Below are 24,916 nucleotides of genomic sequence, written 5' to 3'. Positions count from 1 at the left end.
CGAGGGAGAGTGAGAAAGAGAGATGGAACGAGAAAGAGAGGGACGTGGAAGCCATGGAAGCTCCGAGTGAAGCTCGGCCATGGCAGCCGAGCAACCAACGGCGGTGGCGAAGGCAGTGTAGCGGGCTGCGTCCGGTGGCTCAATGGTGGCCGGGGAAGACGGTCGCGATGGCCGGCGTAGGGCAGAGCAGTCGCGGAGGCGACTGGGCATGGCCGTGAGGTGGCTGTGCGCAGGGTGCTGGTTCGGCCGTGGGAAGAAGAAGAAGAAGAAAGGAAGAAGAAGAAGAAGAAGAAAGAAAAAGAAGAGGAAGAAAAGAGAAGAAGGAGATGCAGGCGCGCAGGGAGCAGTGGGCGCGGGAAGGAGGAGAAGAAAGGAAGAAGAAGAAGAAAATGAAGGAAAGAAAGAAAGGAAAAGAAAAGAGAAGAAAGAAAAGAAAATAAGGAAAAATAAAAGAATTTTGAAATTTTTTTGGCAAAGGAAATGATCAGGTACGTGGGTAAAAATTAGTAGAAGTGTGATATGTCTAAATTATAAATTTTACACGATTAGAATTTTATTTTGGGTCCTATTTTTATTAATTTTGGGAGTTTAATCTATTGCAGCGTGTATTAATTTAGTGGTGTTTAAGCGGGAAAACGCTGTAAACGACTAGATACAGGCAAGCTCTCATCTACCCTTACAATCTCTTTCCATTTTATGATCCCCTCGTCTTCCCTTAATTCATTTCGGTATCGCGTATTAATTATTCGAAATGAGGATTTTATTAGCGTGATTTAATTTAAATTAAATATGAGACTCGTTGGAGTTTTATTTACGGTGTGTTTACGTGGAATTTTAGACGGTTAAATTATTTATATTACACGGTTGGATTTAATTAATGTGAGCAACGGGTTTTATTAATAGTTATTAAATGCTTTACTTTGCAGCGGGAGTGCAAGGAAAAGAGAAAACGGTCGTGTAAAGGCAAGCTCTTAACCCTCTACTCGTGTTCTTCAATTCCCGTGAAAGACCCTGTTATTTCTCGTATTTTATCACCTCCTTACTTTAATTCGGCACCTAGCCTTATTTGTTGAAGTATTATTTATTTGCTTTAATTTAAATTAAATCCGAGACTTCTAGAATTTTATTCATTGTGAGCCTGTGGGGGTTTGTACCGCCTCCACTCTTTTTGGAAATGATGCTGAACCAGCCTGGGAACTAGGTTCCTAGACGTGCAGGTTATTTACGATTTTCTCAGATTTATTTATGGTTCGGTTAGAGCTATCGAGCAGTAGGGCAGGGGTCGGTTGTTGGTGACATTGGAGTAGACTATTGTACGGCTCTGAAGTGGACCGTCGGGTGGACACTCCTAGTCACTGGCCGTTGACCGGTGCCGGGCACTGCTGACTAGTTCTGCCAGTGTGTGATTTACTGCATGTTTAAATTTATTATATGGCTATCCATGATTTGATATGCACATGGGTACGAGTTGCATATTGGGATATTCATTTATTGAGTATACTTGGACACAGACATGCTAGCTTGGTTAGGTTGCATCCAGCACGGGTATATGCATCGCGTGTGGTTTACTATGTGGGCGGAGCATGGCCTGATGCCTGGATGTATGGGCGCCGGTGTATCACGTTGATGCTCACTACGCCATTGCATTTCTATGTGCATTGCATGGCTACTGGTAGTATTTAGTTCTCGGACGGGAGTACCGTTCTGAGGGAGCCTATGGCTCGGGTGTCGGGAGTACCGACATGGACGGGTGACGGGAGTACCGACCTGGGATAGCGCGCGCAGGTTTGTTGAAAATTTATGTTGCCTTTTAAGGCAGCGGCAGGTTAGTATGGGACTTGGGTGCCAGGTGTTTTGTATGGGCCCCAAGGACCAATATGTGTTTTTATTATGCTATGCGATTGTGTTGCAGCGTTTCATAGCTTGTGTGTGCCTGGGGGTTTATTCTGGGAAGAGATTTCTGGTTTTGTGTAGCCTTCAGCCTTTCTTTACTTACGCTTGCTGAGTCTCTCGACTCACCTTGCTTTCCATCATTCCAGGTAGAGGCAGTGTGGGCAGGGAGTCAGCTTTTGGTAGCAGAATCAGTATGGTGTACAGGCAGTCCCGGTCAACTCTGATAGTTCAGTAGGATTTGCTTTATTATTTTTGACTGTGCCAGGTCATCCCTCGAGTCTTGTGTATGTTGGCATAAGAGTCTGTTTTATTTATTGATCTTATGACCGATGTGTTAGCGGTGTTCCCGTAGTGCATGCATGTGTTTAGCTTCGTTTTCGCTATTCTTATTTTTGTGTATGCATGCTAGGGTGGTTTTTGGTCTCGTGTTCCATTCTTTCTCCATCCCGTAGGTGCTCTCGTTCGGGTAGTTCGGGTGGTTGGGGATATTCGGGCGGGGGTGCTTACAGAACCTGACATCTTACTTTAACATAACTTAATACAAAGTATAAGTTCTCAACTAACATTAACCTTAAATAGGGTACATAACATACATTTCATTCATCATTCAATTCATCATGCACTTTGTTAAGTGCCATTTCATGCTTCATTCATCATCGTATTAGCTATAATCTCCATCTGGAATGTTTGAATATTCTAGGGGTTAGATGATGAATCATCTAAGTAATGGTACAAAAACATATTTCGTGCATGAATGCAATGTCTTATTTCTTCGTAGGGGTCAACTACACCCTTTTATACTACTCGCCATTTTTATAACCACCTCATTCGAAACCGGGGTGTATGGGGGCACCCTTGGTAAAGTAGCAGTGCCAGTTCGTACTCCCTATGGCCACAATGCGTGTGATCAATGATATCAACGTGTATTTATGCATTTCATAGTCATATCATGTATGCAGTCTACATGATGGATACATATTAGAGCATGTTAATATGATAAAAGTATCCCCGAAGATCGAGGTTTGAAACATAAATCACCCACAAATCAAGCATTTTTTATAAAGCTAAATCCAGTTGGAAAGTACCACTTATCTTCTCAAGTTTATCGGACTACCTCGATATTCGTGCCTTACCTCGAAATATGTGCATCACCTCGATTTGCGTGCCAACCTCAAAATTTGCACAAGTCACTTCAACTTAAACCTTAAAGCATCCTAATAACCATATTTATTTAAATAAGTATTAAAATCTATTTTTCCATAATTTCTTATATTTTCTTTATTTTTCTCTCTATTTCTTCCTTTTTTTCCTCAATAAATCCAAACTAAATATTTCTTAAATATTTTATTATGATAATTCATATAATAATATTCTTGAATTTTTAAAATTTTCTAAGAAATTTTATTTACCTTAATTTAGCCTTTTAGGCTTTCTCAAGATGCGTGCCATATCCTCGAATCGCGACCCCGGACAATTTTTCTTTCCAAAATCTTTAGAATATTACAAAATCTCCAAATCCTATTTTTTGGGATTTTTTTTAAAATTTTCTTCACTATTTTCCCTTTTTTTTTCCATTTTCCTTTCTTTTCTTTTCCTTTTTCTTCTTTTTTTCTTTTTCTTTTATTTTTTTTCTCCCTCATTTCATCTTCAACCTTCATTTCTTCACTGCGCCTGCACCTGCGACGCCCGAACTGCCTCTGCCATGCGCCTCGCGCACTAGCGCCGCTGCTCGCCATCGCCTAGCTTCCATCGTCGCCGCTCGAAGTTGCCTTCGGAGCCACCATCGCGACCTGCTGCAACCGGCCGTCATCACCCCTGCTCGCTGCCCGCGGCCATTACTCACGCCTGGTTGCTGTAATAGTAGCCTCGCGGCTGCTATGGCAGCACCCCCGATCATCTCGGCCGCCGTTCCAACCTCTACTAACCTCCTCCTACCCCGATGCAGTTTTGTCTCTGCTCGCTAGCCACCCATTCATTGCTCGAGCTTGCGGTCATGGCTGCCGCAAGCTGCTGCCTCCTATCCCTCTTCCGACCTCGCATTCTTGGCCTCTCTCTCTCTCTCGCTCTACTCTCTGATCTTTGTCTTCGAAGCTCGCTGCCATTTCCCTCACTTCTCCCCTATTCCAATTCTTTAAATCTCTCCCTATTTATAGTCATTTTCACTCCTCTTTTCACCGCTTTGCCCATACTTCTTTGCGTGAAGAACCCTCTTGGTATGAGAATCCTTCCTTACTGCCAGCCATCATGATTGCAGGGCGTGGAGTTGCAGAGCATGGCTGGAGTTGTAGGATATGGCCTCCACGCACGCCCACTGATACATATTATATATATATATATTAAACTACAATAATAAAAAAATTACATATTTTAATTTAAAAATTCATCTCTATTTCACTTATACAATTCCTTAATTGCAAATACGCCCTCAAACACTGAATTAAATTGCATTACAATACCGAAAACACAAAATTAATAACTTCAAAACTACTCAAAAATGTCGATTTTGCCCCAGTGTCCTTACCGAGCTATCGTTTCATCCTGAAACCATTGAAGGGTTGCTCATTAAGAAAAATCGGAGCCTCCTCAGGCTTTCGTTGACTTCCCGAGAATCCCTTACGACAATTCGATTTTGTAGCCAAAATGACAGCTGCATTTTAGCTGTACCAAAAATCGTTATTGATTTGATTTATTTCGATACCATAAATCTTATCTCAGAATGCTCATCGAGACCATATAATTTTCCTTAGACAATTTCACTCCGAAACATTTTTTGCAGTCGATTCGGTACTTATAACTACTATCAGGCCAATTTTTGACATTTTAAACTTGTTTAAATTACGTGACAACCTTACGAAAATATGGATTCTTACGATAGTACACCTACACGAGCAAAACAATGATAATAGTGTCGATTTAGGTAATGTTTGTTAAAATGAGTAAAATAATATTATATCAAAATAAGATTGAAATGTTTTTCGAATCAAGATATAAAATAGTCAAAATAAGCATATGAAACATTTCAAAATTTTTATCAGATTATTTATTAAATTTTTTGAAATGCATTGAACGTACATAGGTTATTTTTTTTTATATATAAGATCTAAAATAAATTTATCCGAAAAGAAAGAGATAAATTTATTTAAAACATATCATATAAGGTTACATGACTTTTTTTAAAAAAAAAAATTATCAAATAAATTTAACAAATACTATAAAAAAATATTTTTATCTACAATATAATTTTTCATATTTTACTTTTTTTTCAACTCATATATTAATTAAAAAAGACTTCCTTAGTCATAAACAATTGAATTAATATGCAAAACACTCATCCTAGCCCTCCTTCGGTTTAACAACTACCAATATAATAGGTAATATGCTCAATTAATCAATCAAATTGGCAATATTATTATTATTATTATTATTATTATTATTATTATTATTCAGACTCGACTTATTTGACACTTCATTCTAATTTGCAATCAGCGAAACAATCATGTTTATCAAGTCATAATAATGAACGGCTGAGATTAATTTAATCCTCTAGGCTATGATGTATGGAATAATAATCACCACCAACTATAAATAACAACCAAGGCCACAGATCCCGACCACGCATCCTGCTCTTTCTGCAGACTTTCTTGCACGACGATCGCGTTTGCGGCTTCGCGATGACTCATATCCTTCAGATCCACTGTTTTGACGCGAACCCTTGTCTCCTATTTCTCGGTTTTGTCGTTTTCTTTTGCTCGATTTGCTGATTTGTGGTTTGGATTGATCAAATTCGATGTTATAATTCTCGATTTTGGTTTTTTAACATTTGTTTTGTTTGATGGATTTGTGCGATAAATTGCGTGTATTTGTGGATTGGGCATGGGTTTTTCTTGACTGGATCTAACGAGGTAACCAAAGGGAGCGAGATCGCGAAAGATCTCAGGCTCGGACCGGCGGCAAGGGCAAGACCAAGGACGATGGATTGACCCCCGAACAGCGACGCGAGAGGTTCAATTTTCGCCCCTAAAATTCGATTTCTTGCATCAATTTGTGGGTGAAATATGGATCGAGACTGAATTAGGGTTTTGCATTGGTAGGGATGCAAAGGCGCTTCAAGAGAAGACCGCCAAGAAGGCGGCGCAGGCGGCAGGGAGCGGCGATGCCGGAGGCAAAAGCAACAAGAAATAACAGAATTGGAACCATATTATCAAGGGTTTGCCTTAAACTTGATTGTGTAGTCTGATAAGGATGGCATTTGGGGTTTGGGTGCGTTTTAACTCTCATGTTTCGTCCGTATTGTGTTGTTCGGTGTAAGAAGCAGTTGTCTTTGCCGTTTGACTCTATGTGAACTATTATAATGGTAAAAAATTCTAGATATCGAATTACTCTGTTGATGATAGCTTCTATCTGTTTTCATGATTGGGTTATTGTACTTGGGAGTGGATTTCCGGTTACAAGAACTATGTAGCTGAATCAAAATATCATTTTGTTTACTTTGCATGTTCGGTTTATTGTGTAACTTGGCCATTGTTCCAATCACGATCATAATGATGTTATGATGTTGCACCTTATGTGTTAGATGCCTTGAATTCAAATTCTTAGAAATTTATGTTATTGGTTTAGGGCTTCCTAGTTTCTTCAAAATTATATCTGCTATGATGCATGGTAACTTAGTAAGTTCATGGAGTTATTGTTGTTCTTGCTGTTGGAAGGGACAAGGTGCAGGATGTCGTCATTGTACATGTCTTGAGCCTATTTAGCTGTAATGCTAGGCTTTTGTTGGGTTAGAACACACTGGTGGATGCCTGTGGTGAACATTTGTTGGCTTAAGCAATTTAACAACTTCAAGAAGGCGTGAAATTTAGGTTCATAGAAAATTTTCAGTTGCAATTATGCATTGCAATCCCTTGTTCGAATGGGAGGTTTTTTATTATCTAGTGAGATGGTTTTGCAAAAATTAGTTGTCACAACAATTATGGGCACATAACTGATTCAGCTGTTAGGAGCCTTGGATATTGCTTTTGGTGACTGTGTACCATCATTACCTTCTGGTCATGTAGAGCAATCTGTCTATTTGGTTGGTTTTGGTTGATTTGGTTACAAAAAAAAAAAAAAAAAAAAACACTTAATTGAGTTGTATTATAACCAAAATTGAACCGAACTTAGAGAAGATCAATTAAACCGATTAATTTAATTAACCAGTAAGGCGGTGTTGTGACCTGAGGGTTAGAAGTGTAATAAAGGGCACTATTGTAAACTGTGTAACAAGCTATGGTTAGGTAGTTAGAACAAGCCTAACCCATTGGGTGGCAATTAGCTCTCCTAACTGTAAGAGGCACCTTATCAGAAGGCAGTTGTAAAAGGAAAAGGCACCAATTGATTGAATAACAAAGTTCCCTTCTCTCTTCCTTCTCAATTTCTCCCTCCATCTCTCTTGTTCTCTTCCCTTATCTCTCGTTCTCTTTCCCCCTAAAATTTTTGAATTTCTCTTAGAATTCCGCTAATTGCCCAGCCCTTGACATAAGGGCTTGACAATTTGGTATCAGGATCTTCAGTGGCTCCCAAGCACGATTCGAAGGCGGGGGTGGACCGCAGCGAATGACAGAGGATTTCCGCAAGAACTGATGATCGGAAGTGGGTGGCAAGCGACCTAACATCATGGTGGAAGGCACTCGACTGAAGCAGCTAGAGAATCGAATGAAGGCTCTGGAATTCGGCATGTCGCGCACGCAGGAGGCCCTAATTCAGAGTCGGGAGGACATGGCAACCATTAAGGACAACATACGCAAGTTGGAGAAGGGCCAAGTAAGGGTGGATCACTATGGGCAAAAGATTGATAGCATGTTCAACATGCTATCCGCCCTGCCACAGTTCCGTTTACCAACTGATTTCCCTCCAAGAACGGCTCCTGAACCGATCTTGGATTGGGATGGCATTCTACCCAGGCCAGATGGAAGGCGTGAAGTTGAAGATAGGCCTGAGTGGGAGAGGGAAAATCAGGTAAGGGGTACTGCTTCCTCAATTTTGAGTCATACATGAGGTCTCGATTGGAAATTTCAATATTTGAGGGGGTTAAATCGAGGTGGTGGATATGTCGTTGTGAGAGATTCTTTGAATTTTATCAGGTTAGTGAGGAGCAGAAGGTAACATTGGCAACAACGTATCTCAATGATACGACCAACACATGGTATCAAGGTTGGAGGCAAGCTGAGGATGGGGCAGTGACTTGGCCTGAAGGAAGAATTGTGTGGTCGGTTTGGTGAGAAGAGTATGGCAGATGTGGTTGAAGAATTTAACAAATTGAGGCAAGAGGGGTCGGTTGAAGACCAAAAGAAGTTTGAAGAGTTGCGGGCATTACTATGGGTGGCACAACCAAGCTTAACCAAACCCTATTTCGTGTCAAGTTTTGTTAGTGGATTGAAGGATGAGTTGTGACTGATAGTGAAGATGATGATGCCATCATCAGTTAAATAAGTAGCAGAGAAAGCCCGGTCACAAGAACTGACATTGGAGGCAATATTCAAGAAGAATAAGGTGTGGACATAGCCCAACAAGGGCCAAAACCCACAGGTTGGGGGTAACTTCAAGGCTATAACTTGGGGTGCAGGCCAAGGAAGGGCTAAGAATGCCACAGGTCAAGGGGCAAACAAGAATCAGACTATCGAGCAGAGGAGACAATTGGGCCTATGCTTTAAATGTGGAGAGAAGTACAGTCCAGGGCACCAATGTAGGAGGTTAATGCTGAAAATGGAAGGATCAAATGAAGAGAGGAAGGGAAGGAAAGGAAAGATTAGAAGAGGAAGTAATTGAGGAAAATATAGAGGAGACACAAGGGGATGAAGGAGGTGAGATTTCTTTCCATGCATTAAAGGGAGGTCCCATTGGGAAAATCATTAAAGTTAAAGGGCAGGTGGGAAAAAGAAGGTTGACAGTGCTAATAGGCAGCGGCAACACTCATAGCTTTTTGAATAAAGCTATTGATGCAGGTCTCAAGTGTGAATTGATAGAAACGAACCCCCTATCGGTGACGGTGGCAAATGGGAACAGGATGTACAGCTATCACAAGTGCTTCAATTTTAAGTGGTTGATGTAAGGGGTAGAGTTTGTGGCTGACTTGAGAGTATTGGAGTTAGGGGATTATTTTGGGGTTGATTGGATGAGAACCGTAAGTCCATTGACCTTTGACTTCAACAAGTTGGAGGTGATGGTGAAAATTGAAGGGAGAAAGTTGACATTGGTGAGCAGCTTAGAGCAAGGTGAGTGTAAGATGATTTCGGAAAGAAAATTACGAAAGCTGATACAAAAGAAAGGGGGCTGATCTCACAATTATATTCTATACAAGCAGTGGAATGTGAGGAACAAGGAGTAGGGATGGAGGACTAACAAGCAAATGCTCGGCCAACAGTCATCCAACTCCTAATTGAGGTAAGCACTTGTGATAACTTACACTTACTGTTGACTGAATTTAAGGACTTATTCTTGGAACCCAAATCCTTACTACCTCAAAGACCTTTTGACCATTCGATACACCTTAAACCTAATACCGAACCTATGAACATTCGGTCTTACCGTTATGCACTTATACAGAAAACTGAGATTGAAAAGCATGTCAAGGAAATGTTAGCCAATTCCATCATTCAACCTAGCCAAAGTCCCTATGCTTCACCAATGCTCTTTGTCAAAAAAAAGGATGGCACTCGGCGATTTTGTGTGTACTATAGATAGCTCAACTCTATTACCATTAAAAATAAATTTCCTATACCTATTATTGAGGACTTGTTTGATGAACTATCCGATGCTACCATTTTTTCTAAATTGGACCTTAGAGCTGGATACCACCCTTAGATTTAATCAATTGTATGTCAAGTTGTCTAAATGTACTTTTTCCAAAGGGGACGTGAAATATTTGGGCCATATCATTTCAGGAAATGGAGTAAGTACTGACCCGAAGAAAATAGAAACTATGATGAGTTGGCCTAGACTTGCAACGGTTAAGGAGCTTAGGGGGTTTTTGAGATTGACTGAATATTATTTCAGGAAATGGAGTAAGTACTGACCCGAAGAAAATAGAAACTATGATGAGTTGGCCTAGACTTGCAACGGTTAAGGAGCTTAGGGGGTTTTTGAGATTGACTGAATATTACAGAAAATTTATTCAGCATTATGGGGTGACTGAGCTTCTTAGGAAGGATGACTTCCATTGGAACCCCAAGGCGGATGCAGCTTTTGGGGCCCTTAAGAAGGCCATGACCCAAGCTCCAGTTTTGGCACTGCCCGATTTTTCTAAACCCTTCGTTGTGGAGATTGATGCTTGTAACAGCGAAGTGGGAGCTATACTTATGCAAGAAGGAAGACTGTTAACTTACATCAGCCAAGGTTTGGCCCCTAAACACTTAGGGTTGAGTGTCTATGATAAAGAACTAATTGTTGTATTGGTGGCAACATTGTTTGGAGAGCAATCCCTTTGTGATTAAGACAGACTATGAAAGTCTTCAGGTCTTGCTTTAGCAAAGACTTCATACTCAATTGCAATGGAAGGGGATTTCGAAGCTCTTGGGATTGGATTACACAATCCAATACCAGAAAGGGAAGGAGAATTTGGTGGCAGATGCCCTATCTAGAAGAGAGGAAAAAGGTACTTGTCAGGCTATCATGGCTGTAACTCCAGGTTGGGTCAAGGATACTGTGGAAAGTTATGAAAAGATGGATTGGTTGCAACGGTTATTAGCTCAGTTGGTTGTCCAACCCAATAATCTGCAAGGGTATACACTTTCTAATGGAGTGATCAAGTTTAAAGCTGTGTTCTAAAACGCGGCCAAGGCGGCTGCCTAAGCACCGCCTAGGTGCTAGGCGGCCCTTGGTTGCTGTGATTAAGCCCTAACCGGCACCCTAGGTGCCGAGCCGATTAATCCGGCCTGATTGGAGCCTAGGCAGTGCTTAGCTGCCTGAGTCGGGCGTGGCATAGGCTGCTTACCTACTTGGGTCACGCGCGGCCTGGCCGTTGTGATTTGTAAGAGCCATGTAGAGATGGTGGACGAAGGTGCCTACCTACCTGGGTCGCGCGTGGCCTGACCGTTGCGATTTGTAAGAGCCATGTGGACAAAGGTGGATGAAGTGTCCTCGCTGTTCCATTCTGTCGCCACTCCGAGAAGCGGAAGAGGAGGAGGCGGGCTCTTTACCTCTTATAGTAGTAGTCATTGAACAGAGGGAGCAAAGAAGAATGGAACTCGTCTGGGAGACGAGAGATTTAGGGAGGGGGGGGGGGAGAGAGAGAGAGAGACCAAACACCAAATAAACCAAAGCAGTGGTCAAAAAGCACATGTTGAATGGTTAACAGCTAGGAAATTTGGGAGAAATTTGTGGGAAAAAAAAATCAAGAAAAGTACATTTCATGGGTTAAATTATTGTTAATATATAATTTAATTTGTGTGTAATTTACTATTAGATGAAAGCACAAAATAATGTAAGAAAGCAACAAATATTACAAAATAATGTAGGTTTATGTGTTGAAAACAACAGTTTTCCTAGGCTTCGCCTAAGCGTCCTAGGAGCTAGGCGTCTTTTAGAACACTGGTTTAAAGGAATGTTAGTTGTGGGGGATGATGGGCAGTTGAAGAATAATATCATGCAAGCATTTCATGGTTCACCCTTGGGTGGGCATTCGGGGGTGAGAGCAACCTATTATAGGGTGAGACAACTCTTTTATTGGCCTAGATTGAATAGGGAGGTGGTGAAATATGTGATGGCATGTGAGATATGCCAGCACCGTAAACATGAACAAGTGGCTTCTCCAGGGTTATTGCAGCCATTGCCCATACCGAATCAAGCATGAGAGGGAATCTCTATGGATTTCATAGAGGGTTTACCAAAATCAGAGGGCAAAGATGTAATCTTGGTAGTAGTAGATAGGCTGACTAAATTCGCTCATTTTCTCAGCCTAACCCACCCTTTCTCAACTCAAGAAGTGGCAAAGTTGTTCCTAGATTCAGTGGTGAAGATTCATGGAGCCCATAAGACTATTGTGTCGAATAGGGATAAAAATTTTACTAGCATTTTTTGGCAGGAATTGTTCAGAAGTTTGGGGTTTGGGCTCACATGTCCACAGCGCATCACCCCAAAACTGACAGCCAAACGGAACGGGTTAATCAATGCCTTGAGCCATATTTGCAGTGCATGTGTTTTACTAAGCCTAGGAGTTGGAATAAGTGGCTATCAATGGTGGTACAATTCTAGCTACCATAGTGCTATTAAGCGGACTCCCTTCGAGGCCACATTTGGGTACAATCAGCCCCTGCTACCGGCCATCCCTAATCTTCCCACTACTATGACTGAAGTGGAGCATTATCTACAGCAAAGACAGGAGGTTTTGATGGACTTAAAGAGGGAATTAGCTGCAGCCGCCAGTAATCGGATGGTACAGACTGCCAATTGAAGGAGTGCAAGGGCATTTGCTGTGGGTGACAGTGTATTCTTAAAGGTTAAACGTTTCCTTCAGCCTACTTTCTCAAATACCCGTGTCGAAGCTCAGTTCAAAATATTTTGGATCTTTTACCATACTTGCTAAGGTGGGAGAGGTAGCCTATAGGTTGTGATTGCCTATAGGAGTTAAAATGCATCCGGTGTTCCATGTTTCATTGTTAAAAAAGTCAGTGGGGCCTAATACTGCCACCAACTCAGTTTTGCCCCTTATGGAAAAGGAACTTGAAGGTGTGGTCCAATTACTCAAGTTTTGGTGAGGTGTAAAAACTTACAGCCGGATCTCACAACATGGGAGTACTTGCTGGATTTGCTGCAGCGGTTTCCTAGAGCAATCAACCTCTAAATTTTTTAGGACAATAATTTTTTCATCAAGGGGGGCAATTGTTATGACCCGGGGGTTAGAAGTGTAATAAAGGGAACTATTGTAAACTGTGTAACAAGCTATGGTTAGGTAGTTAGAACAAGCCTAACCAATTGGGTGGCACTTAGCTCTCCTAATTGTAAGAGACACCTTATAAGAAGGCGGTTGTAGAAGAAAAAACATCAATTGATTGAATAACAGAATTCCCTTCTCTCTTTCTTCTCAATTTCTCCCTCCATCTCTCTCGTTCTCTTCCATTCCCCTCTCTAGTTCTCTTTCTCCCTAAAATTTCTGACTTTCTCTTGGAATTCTTCTCGGAGTTCTGCCAATTGCCCAGCCCTTGACCTAAGGGCTTGACAGGCGGTAACACTGAATTAACTGACTATTTTCTTATTTTCAGGAAAAAAAAAAACAATGTTTTGCACTCTAAGCCCAAATAGATCAACTCTTAGAAAACCCAAAAAAAAAATACTTTGAAGCCGAGTGTGAGCAGTGATGGTGAGGAAATATTGTAGCAACCGGTAGTTGCAATATCTCAGAGGAACAAGGAGGAGGAGGAGGTGTGAGAAGATGAGGTGTCGGTGGTGTCACAGTGAGAAAACTGAGGGCGAGATGGGGTTGGCAAAGAAGGGGGAAACCAGTGAGGACTGACGGTGAGCAGTAAGACAACAGAGGCGATATCGGATTGCAGGGGAGGGAGGTTGGTGATTGAATCTGCCTAGGGTTTCTGTGAAGAAGTGAAGAGGAAGGAGTCAGCTTGTGCCGCTGCTAGCTAAGTCTTGCTAGGGTATATGTGACAAGTGAACGAGAATAGAATGGTTTTACAGGGAATGGCATTCTCATAGATAAACTAACTATGGAGGATATTTTGTAAAACTAGTATAAATTAGCTTTGGATATATAACTATGGTTTTACAGGGAATGGTTTGAGTTGTGCTCAGCCCTACTGACATGGCGAGAAAATGAGAGATTAACAACTCTTTCGACCTGGTGCTGCTGCCCCTTGGCAGGGCTATACTATAATCACAATACATGCTTCCATTGAACCATGCAATCATTGCAATTGAGATATAATTTGAAGGATTTCTTGAACATAGTAAACTGCTGAATCTTTCAAGTAGCAGGAACAAGTGGTCTTATACTAATAGCTTTGTCATATATACTGGATAACCTTGGAAGCCAAACTTTTGACTGTTTGTCTGAGGACTTGAAGTGAGACAAGCCTAATAGAAGATTAAGGATGAGAATGAATTGAAGTACTCTGAAAGAAAGCAATACAAAGGTAATGAAGGGATAAGATATTTTACCTGGGTTCCTCCTAGGATTTACTCTCGTGTGTCCTGCTGATGAATGCGACTGTCATCATTTATTGGCTGCAGGACTTGAAAAGGAAGTTGCTGCTTGTTGATCAGGGGGTTCACTTGGAAATGAAGTTCTTGACTATTCAAACTCTGGCTAATTATCTACTTTTGGAAGGCAGTTTAGTAGTGTGTTCTCTGCCGTAAGCTGGTTTCATTAACCAATCTTGCTTTGGCACACACGTGTTTGAAAAGCGTTAAAAGTGCAGAACGCCTACGAAGCTTGAGCGTATGCTGAAGTGAAGCACATTAAAATGAAGTACAGAGTATAAATTTTTATAAGCATAAATAATATAAATTATTAAAAAATTAATCATTAAAACAAAACTAAATAAGAATGAGGGCTAAAAATTTAGTAAAAAAGAAGATATCATTTTTTATTTATATTTTATATCAATTTACAAGTTCATTCAACATAGCAAAAACACATACACGTAGGGGACATAAAGAAAGATACAAAATGGTTAGTTGTTGATTCTGATGGAATTTGGAAGACAAATCAGTTTAAATTCTCAGTTGAAAGGATCTGAATATGCTAAAAATTAGCATAAGTAGTCACATTATTGAAAAATTATAAACAAATCTAACTATTCATATTGTTTGAATAAAAAAAAATCAAGTGTATTTCTAAAGCGTGTTTTTTTTGCACTTCAGAGCTCAAGTAAAAGCGTAATTTAAGCATACTTTAATCATACTCATTTAAAGTTGTCGAGCTTCACATAAAAAAAAAGTCCCAAACATTCTGCGCTTTGTGCTTAAAACATGCTTTTTTTTAAAGTGGGCATACGCTTAAAATGTTTTGATTTCTGAATTGGGTTTCATGTTGTTAATCAGACACCCTAAATGTTTTGAGCTGCTATTCATTAATATTCAGCATCCAATTTTGGGAAGTTTGAAAAGGAATGGAGCATACTATATTGGTCCCAAACTTATGCTTTAACTGAACATAAAGCAAAATCGTTATTTAAGGATTTGTTTAAGGTTTGTCATTTGACTTAAGTCCAACACTACCACATATTTTGATTAGAAAACAATTCTAGGTGAAAGTAGCTGTTTGAAATAGGAATGTGTTAAGCCAACATATTTAACTAATCAATTATGGTGAATTGAATCAATTTTTGCAGTTTTTTCTTCTTTATCAGTCCCATAAGCTTTCTTAAGGGCCATGCATATTAGTACCTTGACTTTGTGGAATGACACAATATTCATGACTAGCTGCTGTACCCTGAGTTTGAGTTTTAAGAGTGCCATATAATTAAAAGGGCCAATAAATACATATATGCTCTGTAACCAGCTCATTCCCATTTCTGTTGCCAGAATTTTTACGAAGTGAGCTACATGACAATGATTGTTAAGTCTGAAATGCTGTGGTCTGAGCATTCAATTGCTCCTCTTTTTACAAATAATATTAATTTATATAAAATTCCCTTTTTGGTATTTGTTTTTATTTTTCCCTTTTTAGTGGGGAGGGGGTGTGAAGTTGGGTGTTAGGATGGAAATAATGTCGTTGTGTGAGTTATCAGCAAGGTCCTGTGTTTGTTATTTATTTACCTTGTGATTTTGAGTTGTCTCATTTTGGCACCTTTTGTTTTCATCTTTTATATGCTGATTTTCGGCAGCTTAAAATCCTTACATGTGACTACAATCTCATTTGGTTGTTTGGTTGGTTAAAATAAATCATTTGCTGAAGATTAAGTTAAACTGTGGAGGCTTTTATCTAAATTTATATGCATGGTCTATGAATGTAGTCATACTGGCAATTTGAATTCTGATTTAGAAGACCCCAGATCCAGGATCTCTAGAACGTGCCACTCAGTTTTATCTTTTTATTACAGCTAAATAAATAAATTTTCATGTTGCAATATCTGTTTTGAATTCTCATTTGCTATAGGGTTTTTTCAAGTTTCTTATGTTAAAATAATTCCGCTGCCAACTCTTCTTCTGCTCGTTCTCAGCCCATCAGTCTGGCCTTCTGTGCCCCATCCTGCTCATTCTCAGCCCATCAGTCAGGACTTCTGTGCCCATCCTGCTGCATCTGACCGACTATCCCAATATTCTTATTGTTTTAATTTTAGATTTTTTGAAGACCCAATTTCAGAACCATAACCAAATTCAATGAAAACACATTAGTTTTAGGAGATGTGTATCTGCTCCCATGACTGTACTCTCTTGGGTTCTTGCTAGTGTTGTAGAAACTTGAAGGGACTTCCACTGAGAGATAAAAGGTACTAGAAGCCCCTAGGATTAGTTTGAGGTAGGAGGCTATAGTGGCATCCTTTGAAATTAGGCTTCAAACTTCTCTAAGGGCGAGTCCACACTGATTTTTGTGTGCTTCACATATTCTGTGAGTGAGTTCTTATTGTCAGCTAAAAGAGAGAGTACTAGTTATTTGGGAATGCTGTTATTGTTTGCTGCTTCTCCACTTCCTTTCTATAGCAGTTTATCTGCTCTTATATACATGTGTTACACACTAAATCCCAAATTTGGGGTGTAGGGAGGAGAAGGGAAAGTATCAATAAATATTTGTTTTGTTGATTTTATGGTTTTACCTGTTGGAAAATTGAATGGACTATGGTGGACAAGTGGTGTATGAGACTCAAGACGTGATAGACGTCACTGACCTTAAGGATAATTTCCACCACTCACAATTGGTGCAAGAGACAAGGTGGCAATCCCCAAGAACACGAGCCCTTCCAAATACGCGTGCAGTCACGTGATTTGGGAACAAAAGGAGAGCAAGATATGATGCGGGAACCTAGCAACAGTCGAACAGTAACAACAAGGCAGAACGTAAACAGAGAAGAGAAGGAGATGAGGCTCATGAGTTTCTTCCATCTCACAAGTGTAAAAAGGCTGTCTTTTATAGGTAGAGAATATGACCATTATAATATGGCCGTTAGAATATGATCGCTGAAATATGACCACTGGAACATTTGAACTATAAATATTTTACAACAATACCCCTATCTACCGTTGTGCCATTTACGGTACTCTCCTTACTCTTTGATCCATTCCATTATGTATTGTCCTGTCCTCCTCATGCCTCTCCCAAACAATGATGAATGAAGGTATTCTAACTTGTGATTGGGGTGGGTAAAGAATTGTTTTTCTCCAATAGAATGGTCACCTTTACCATCCACGTTGTTGGGTAGATGTTCTTCAGTTGTTTTAAATATCATCCAAGAGTAATTTGCAGTTTGATGTTCAGTTTGGCTCAGAATTTGAAAGAAATTTGAGAAGCATGAAGACCCAAGTCTTAATATCTAAAGGCTGTAACTTTTACAAGAAACACTTAAAACAACAACCCTCCTAAGCATCCCCATTAAATATTTGTTCAACAATTTCTGGAGTTCATATATTCTAATAGTGGATATAATTGCGCGAAGCAGAGGCATAGTAGTTAGCTTTGTTATCCCTCCCAATCTGTAATCGGTCCCTATTTGACTATGCATTTGTTTAAATGAATTGATGGACTCATATCAATGCGCATCTCCAGTTGTAGTTATCTGTAGGCTCTTTTTGCTGTTTTAGAAAGGAATTGAGAAGAAATTGGGGGAGAGCGAGAAAAATGGAGAGAGAGAATAGAGAAAATTGAGGGAAAACAAAAGAGATTGAGAGAGAGAAATGTAGAGGCGATATAATTTATATTACTATTCCACAATGCAATTCTTTGCCTACTCTGGCCCATTTATAGGCCGTTTAATTTTAAGGTACAATAGACAAAATAAAAAATTATTGCACTTAACTAATATATGTAATCTACTATTACTAATATATGTCCGGTCGTGACACCTGTGTGAACTTTCAGCAAAGGAGTAACTTTACTGTTACTATAAAATCTATCGGTATAGGATTTAATGCTTGTTAAGATTGATGGGATGAAAATGCAAATGCAATGGAAATGGTACCAATATTAACAAAGATAATTCAAGGTTCAACACAGCAAATGCTGATGTCTACAAAATCAATGGGAAAGATGATGCAACAAATTGTTTTATCAATGAGCTTAATGAGCTCCCTCGGCTCTGTTTTATTTGTTCTGTATAAATAAATAGGAAATCATCACATGTGAATAACACATTAGGATATACATAATCAATCTTGCACGTTCAAACAGAATAGGTGAAAGCAAGCTGTACCAACTCCTGTTTTAGACATGATTTTGAATTGTAATTTGTTGGCATTTGGAATATGAATTTATTCCGTGCACTGTACTTGTACTTTACTAGATGTTTCTATATCTATATATATACTACCACTACAAAACATATTTAATAAAAATAATACGTTATACCCTGTAAATTTGCATAAAAATACATAAATCTCTTGTAGTTAAAATTTGATATATAGCCTCCTTATGATTTGAATTGAAGTTGAATGGAAATAAACTACTTGAGGTTGGTATGTTTTTTCCATTGCATGAGGTTCTCATCATACGAGGCTTGTATTTTTGTGTAGTATTTTTTTTTGTTTTTCAACTTTTTAGTTATAAGAGAGTAATTTTACCATTTCTAATTAGTGGAATTATTTTACCGGTTTTTCTTTTTCAAACTATAGAAAAAGAGAAGAAAAGAAAAGAAAAGAAAAGAAAATCTCCTTGAAAAAGAATCATCAGACCCCACTCTCTTTACTTGGAATGGAAAATTGCACATATTTTAACCCTACATAGATCCTTTTTTGGGAGGTTTTCTTTTCTATTTGTGAGAGAGGTAGAGGGGGGAGAGTTTTAGGTTGTGAAGAAAAGTATAGCCGTGGAGTGGCCCACTGTGAGTTAGGACAACTTAAACGTGCTATCCACGCCACTTACCAAACAAGCTATGATTGAATTGAATAAACAAGCACCCATCAGCCTCCATTCTTCTCTCCTTTTCCCACTTTCTTTTGCCAACTAAGATAATTGGGAAGCCGAAATTCGTATAACAAAGGCCACCATCTTCTGCTATCACCCCCCTTATTCCCTGAGCCCCTAACAAAAGAATAAGTTGAAAGATCCATTTTTGAGAATGGTACTGCAGCCTTCCGTTTTTGGGTCCTCTACCCTGAAATTCAACCTTATGTCCAGTCTCATGGGAGTCCCTACCCTAAAAGAAAATCATATAGTTGGGGCCATATTTGTAATTTATAATTTCTAAGTCATTGTTTTGTTTTCATTAGCATGCGACCAAAAAAATAAAGAAATTGCATAAAGAACAAAAGTCTATGACATAGGACAAGTGATTAAACACCCTCTGTAATGGAGTTGTTGAAGTTTAAATATTGCATTATAGGTTGTTGGTTTGGAGATGAACTTTTTGTCATTAAAAGGGACATGGTTGAACTAAACAAAATTATCCTACGATCAATCAGAAACAGGTTGCCACATATGCAATTAGTATTTTTCTACTTAGACTAGCAGTATTTCTATTTGAGGCTGAAAGATTAGTGGCCATCCATCCTTAATTAAGAACATTTTGACGCTTGGCATTTTCCTATTTGTCAGCCGTCTCGCTGTTTTTAAGCATTAAGGTTGCTTTCTTACAACTAATTGTCTTGGACCCTGCTGACTTGGCCTGCCCTTGTTCTGTTTTTGTCATCAACAAAATTAGTTTGTTTGCTCTATGGTTACTCATGGTTCGAGTTGTAGAAACAACCTCTTTGTAAAAGATTAAGAGAAAGACTACATACAAATACGGTTTTCTACCGACCTTTCTTAAGCAGGGAGGTTCCTGCCCTTTTTGGTGGAAGTTGTGAGGGAACTGATGCGGGGAGGGGCAAGGACAACTCAGTTTGCAGAGGTGAGGATAAGATTTTCTAATCAATCTTCAGAAGAGAGTCTGGTAATTGTCTATGTATATGCTGACAATGGAAGAAGCCAGAAGAGGACTTCTTCCACTCATACGAGTTGTTTGTTGAAATGATGATCAGTGGTGAGAATGAATATTGAGGCCTAATAAGTGTGTAAGATAAAGATGGAATGGAAAGATAGATTCTCCTGCCACACAGCCTCATATGTTAGACATGATGGATGGGAGATGTAGTGGTGTAAAACAAAAGGGATCACTTGAAGGAGGAGGATTCCATTTTGATGCAGTTGCTTTCACCTTTTTCATCTCCTTTTTGAAGTTTTTCTTTTATCTTAGCTGACTTTATCTGCCTCATGGTAGAATATTTATGCAACTGTTGCAGCTATACCTAGATTTAGGGAAGGGGAAATGCAAAATGGGGTTGGCATGGTCGCATTAGCAAGCTTCCTGTGGGAAAAGGTTTAAGAAACACTAACATGAAGTAGGTCAAAAACTAATCCAAGTGGCAAGAGAGTTGAAATGTTGAAGAAAAAGTCCCATGTGTGAGTTTCCCATGAGTAGCATCTTTCTACCCTTGGGGGCCTAGTTGGTCGTCTACCAATGAAGTTATCTTGGGTTTAAAGGTGAAGAGGTTAATGATGCTATCATTAAAGTCTAACAAGAGATATTAGTCTCATGCGTGGAGCAAGAGATTGGATTGCTTTTTCTACACGCGTGTACTAAATAATGTGATTTTTTGGTTGTTCATTTACTGAATAATCAAACACCCCCTATTTATATTTGTTTTCAAAAATGTTGAATTCGCATCATTTTGATGTTTTTGAAGTGACAATTCTGTTTTCATGCTTGAATGGGATCCATTGTCAAAATTCCAAGTCTTTTGTGGGTAGTTAAGAAAATTGAAGAGCCAACATCTTAACTAGAAACTCCCAATGCAGTGGGTGTTATCGGTTCGGAATCTGTAATGCCTTGTTTGGCCTCAATGCAAAAAGTCTGCTTTCCCCAGTCAACTTAGGGATCCAAATCACAGAGGGGGTAGTCGGACATGGTGATTGAGTATTGAAATTGATTTGGAAGCTGCCCCTGAGAATAAAAAAAAACAGGGCAAGTTTCAATGTCATCGCAATTTTCTATTAGATGATTTGTCATTTACTGTTGGGTCATGCCACTCCCCACATGTGTCCACCTTTTTTCGCAAATCAAAAAGTAATGGACCCCAAAGATTTTTCTAATGACTTACAGGGAAAAAAAAAAGAAAGAAAGATTGATCTAATGGTAAAAGGTTATAGCAACCTCCTTCACAGTTTGGGTTTAAATTTTTTTCACACCGAACCCACTGACAAATTTATTGTACCGTGTGTGTGGTTTGTGGGTTATTTTGTGTGCCGATGTATAAAAAAAAAAAAAATACTAGTGGGGATGAGCTATATAAGAAGTAGAGGTGTCTGAGGGGCAGAAAACTGCACTGAAATAAATGAAGGAATATAGAACAGTGTTGGGTAAGGAAGAAAAAAGTAGGGGAAAAGAAGGGGGCAAAAGCAACTTTGGAAACATAGCCTCATGCCATGCTTGCCTCAAATCATCAAGAGCCAGGCAAATAGAGAGGTGTACATTTGCCAGTTTGCCATGTGCTCCTATAAAATAACAATCCCAAAACAACTGCACCACTGCTAGATAGAGCTTGGTAACAAATAGAATAACTTAGAACAGACAAATTGGAATAAAGCCACTTCTGGGAATCTCTCTCTCTCTCTCATGGAGTTCATCTCCCTTGGGACACATACAAAAAAGCATGAGGACTAGTTGTCTTAAACCAGGAGAGGTTGCTTAAGATGAATGCAAATAGACAATAATGAGATGTTAATCATTTGGGGGTTCAAACCTGGAGGTGGAAAATAGCCTAAAGTGTTCCCTTCACCTCTTATCTTTTTCTCGTCTGAATGGATAATTCATTGGTAAAGTGTCTCTAAACCCATCTCAAAAGACACATAGGGATGACAGCAGAAAAGCCAAATAAGCTATATATGGCTGTGTTCATGAACTTGGAGGCCATTTCTTTAGTTCTTGATCTACAAAAAAACTACCATTAAGACATATATAACTTAAAACTAATAATGATCTTGATGACAATGCTGATAATTGAGCTCTGCTAAACCCTAGATGATGTTTTCCCATCTGATTATCTGTCCATTAAGACTAATGATTGGATGGGCCAGCTCTGGTTCCTGGGATTTATGTGGAAACATGGTGATTAATTAGCAAATATCGCTTATTATGTCGTTTATTTGCAACTAATTAACCTAACCTGAAAAGTGATACTGGTACTTGAAAAGGGAAAGGGACCTATCTTGTGTCTAATCATGATATTAAATATAAGTTGCAAAGTAAAAAAGAGCAAAAGAACATGTGGATGCTTAAGAAAATCACATGATCATTGATAAAAGAAGTGAAAGCAACACTAAATTATGCAAAAAGTAAAGCAAAATTTTAGGTTATTGAGTCATTGTCAGGGAAGAATATTCATTCTCTGTGAACCCTAGAAGACAGGTCAGCCTGAAGGCATTATGTGTCAGTTTCTGATTGGTTATTTCAAGAATGGCAAGCACGAAGGCAATGAGCTTTTCCTCTTGAACAAGCAGATCTGGCTCAGACAATTTAAGTTGGTTTTATGAATACAAAGTAGGTCCTCTGATTTTTCAAATGAGGCTTTAAAGGTAGTCTCATCTCACAATATTTGGTTAAGGCCACATCTTTGTGGGTATATATAGTTGACTGGCTTCAATTGTATCATTTCTATCTCTATTTTTGTTCTCTCTCTCTAGTTCATCCTAGGATGGACAATTTCATGCAGGAGTTTCCATTTTCCTTCCGGGGAATCTCGATTGGATCAAAGATGTTTTCAGATCCCAATGGATGGAGAGCTGTGGATGAGGCCGTTTCTCTTGGAGATGGGGCTGACACTGGTGTCAGATCATCGGTGTCCTCGCCGGATGGGTTGTTTTCCGGTCCTCCACAGTCAAATTCTTCAGTAGAAGATGCTTCTGCTGCCACCTTTGTAGGTAGATGGAATCCAGTTGACTCAAATGGAGCTTCTTTTTCCTGTCCAAGAGATGGCCATATTCCTGTAAACTTCTTGAAATCCTTCCCAGAACTGAGCCGTCCTCATGTAGCTGAACCATCTTCACCTCCTTCACCTGCAGCCACTTCAAAGTTCCCAAATCTTGGCTTGTTCTTGCAGGAACCAACCATCTTGGAGATATCAGCGCGAGCCAATGAATCGCTTGGCAGGAGCTTAAAGATTGAGCCGACAAACCCTTCATCCGCCTTGTCCCAACTCGGCCAAACTCAGCATCATCCAGGGCTTGAATGGCTTAAGATCAACCAGAACTTGACAAGTTGTTCCTCAAGAGGCTTCAGTGACTACTGGCTCAGCACCACCAAGACTCAGCCAATGAAGTACACAGGCAGGAGGCCGCAACCTCACAGCCTGAAGGCCTCCTTGCCATCAGCTTCATCTCAGGGAAAGTTATTCAGAGGAGTGAGGCAAAGGCACTGGGGAAAATGGGTTGCTGAGATTAGGTTACCGAGAAACCGAACAAGGGTCTGGCTTGGGACTTTTGATACTGCAGAGGAGGCTGCTTTCGCCTATGACACTGCAGCTTACATTCTAAGAGGCGATTATGCGCATTTGAACTTTCCGGATCTGAAACACCAGCTTAAAGCCAATTCTGCAAATGGTGCCACAGCTGCGCTTCTTGAAGCAAAACTACAAGCAATTTCACAAGGAATGAGTACTAAAAAGAAGGCCATGGATGCCCAGCCGGCAGCTTCACCAAGGCAGCAGTTGCCCGAGAACTCAACCCTGGAAGGCCTGAGCCAGAATCCGGCAAGAAGAGAGAGGCAGTTTGAGCCGGAGAGCAAAGCTGGCTCTGAGATGATTAATAAGAAGCCTCAAGAAGTTGTGGTAGATGTTGATGGTGTTCAACTAAGTAGAATGCCATCTTTGGACATGGACACCATCTGGGATGCACTTCTAGTATCTGATTCATGAAAATATCTACCTGTTTGGTCATTCAAATCATTGTTATGAAGCCAAAGCAGTGTTACGTCAAATTGATTGTGAATTGGGTATTGCTATCCTTGATCAATAACGGAAGAAAAACACTCAAAAAGTTATGTGCTTGTCTATAGCAGGCCTATTAGTTTGTTCTTTCTTCATAAATGATCATAGTTTAGATCTTCTGCAATGTGTTCCCATGATGGTTTTTCATTACAATGATGCAGTTATCTTTTTTTTGTTCTTCTTGGTCTTTTTGCTCCCTTTCTCTTGTTTTCCTTGAATTTAGCTTTAATGAGACAAACTTTCCTCTAACTGATGAGGAATGAACTTTGATTACCATCTCAGTTTCTGGTTGGCAAATGAAATTTGAAAGATGGATCTAACTTTTCTATCTGGCAAATTTAGACTGAGCTTAATGGGCCCTCTTGTTATGCCAAAAGGAATTGGGCCTACAACCGAGAGCTTGGGTCATTGTGGGCCCATATTTGGAGGAAGTGAACAATTTGGTATATCCTCAAATGCCGAGTCTATCATGGTTCCATGATTTCTGGGAATTTATTCCGTTTGTCCACAAAGGTTGAATATAGACAAGGTGCCTACTGCCAAGTCAAAAGATTTGGCTCAAGTTTGAGAAGGTAAAGAAACAAAAAGAAAAAGGCTGCTTTTCTGGTGACGGGAAAAAAAAATCCCATTTCTAGTGCACAAAATTGTCTTTGTAGAAATTAACAAAATATTATATTTTTTATATAATATTCTCCTTATATTTTTTTTTAAAAAAACTATTTTTATAACCCAAATTTATAATTTTCCAAAAAAAAAAAAAACTTTTTGGGTCGTATGTAATTGGCTCCGTGCCTTATTTTGTCTAGGTATGCCCAGTGCATTCTTGTACAATTTATTCATATTTATATATATTTATCTTTCTGATAAAAAAAATAATAAGGTCAGATTTGTTTCTAATGATAATAAAAAGGTTAGCTGTCTAGTA

The 24,916-nt window shown here is 39.5% G+C and overlaps 2 protein-coding genes across 2 annotated transcripts; both read left to right on the top strand.

Annotated features, from left to right (window-relative positions):
- Positions 1-5,462: 5,462 nt before the first annotated feature.
- LOC127811780 (uncharacterized) lies at positions 5,463-6,286 on the top strand. Its single transcript, XM_052351950.1, has 3 exons — positions 5,463-5,571; positions 5,793-5,895; positions 5,985-6,286. The coding sequence occupies exons 1-3, from the start codon at positions 5,565-5,567 to the stop codon at positions 6,073-6,075; spliced, it is 201 nt and encodes a 66-aa protein (XP_052207910.1). The 5' UTR covers positions 5,463-5,564; the 3' UTR covers positions 6,076-6,286.
- A 12,178-nt stretch (positions 6,287-18,464) lies between these two features.
- On the top strand, positions 18,465-24,266 carry LOC127811779 (ethylene-responsive transcription factor ERF062-like). Its single transcript, XM_052351949.1, has one exon. The coding sequence runs from the start codon at positions 22,702-22,704 to the stop codon at positions 23,917-23,919; it is 1,218 nt and encodes a 405-aa protein (XP_052207909.1). The 5' UTR covers positions 18,465-22,701; the 3' UTR covers positions 23,920-24,266.
- Positions 24,267-24,916: the final 650 nt, after the last annotated feature.

The sequence above is a fragment of the Diospyros lotus genome, chromosome 10, assembly GCF_014633365.1.
Source record: "Diospyros lotus cultivar Yz01 chromosome 10, ASM1463336v1, whole genome shotgun sequence".
NCBI classification, from domain to species: domain Eukaryota; kingdom Viridiplantae; phylum Streptophyta; class Magnoliopsida; order Ericales; family Ebenaceae; genus Diospyros; species Diospyros lotus.
The sequence above is the reverse complement of the archived record's forward strand: the minus strand, read 5'-3'. Positions and strand labels throughout refer to the sequence as shown.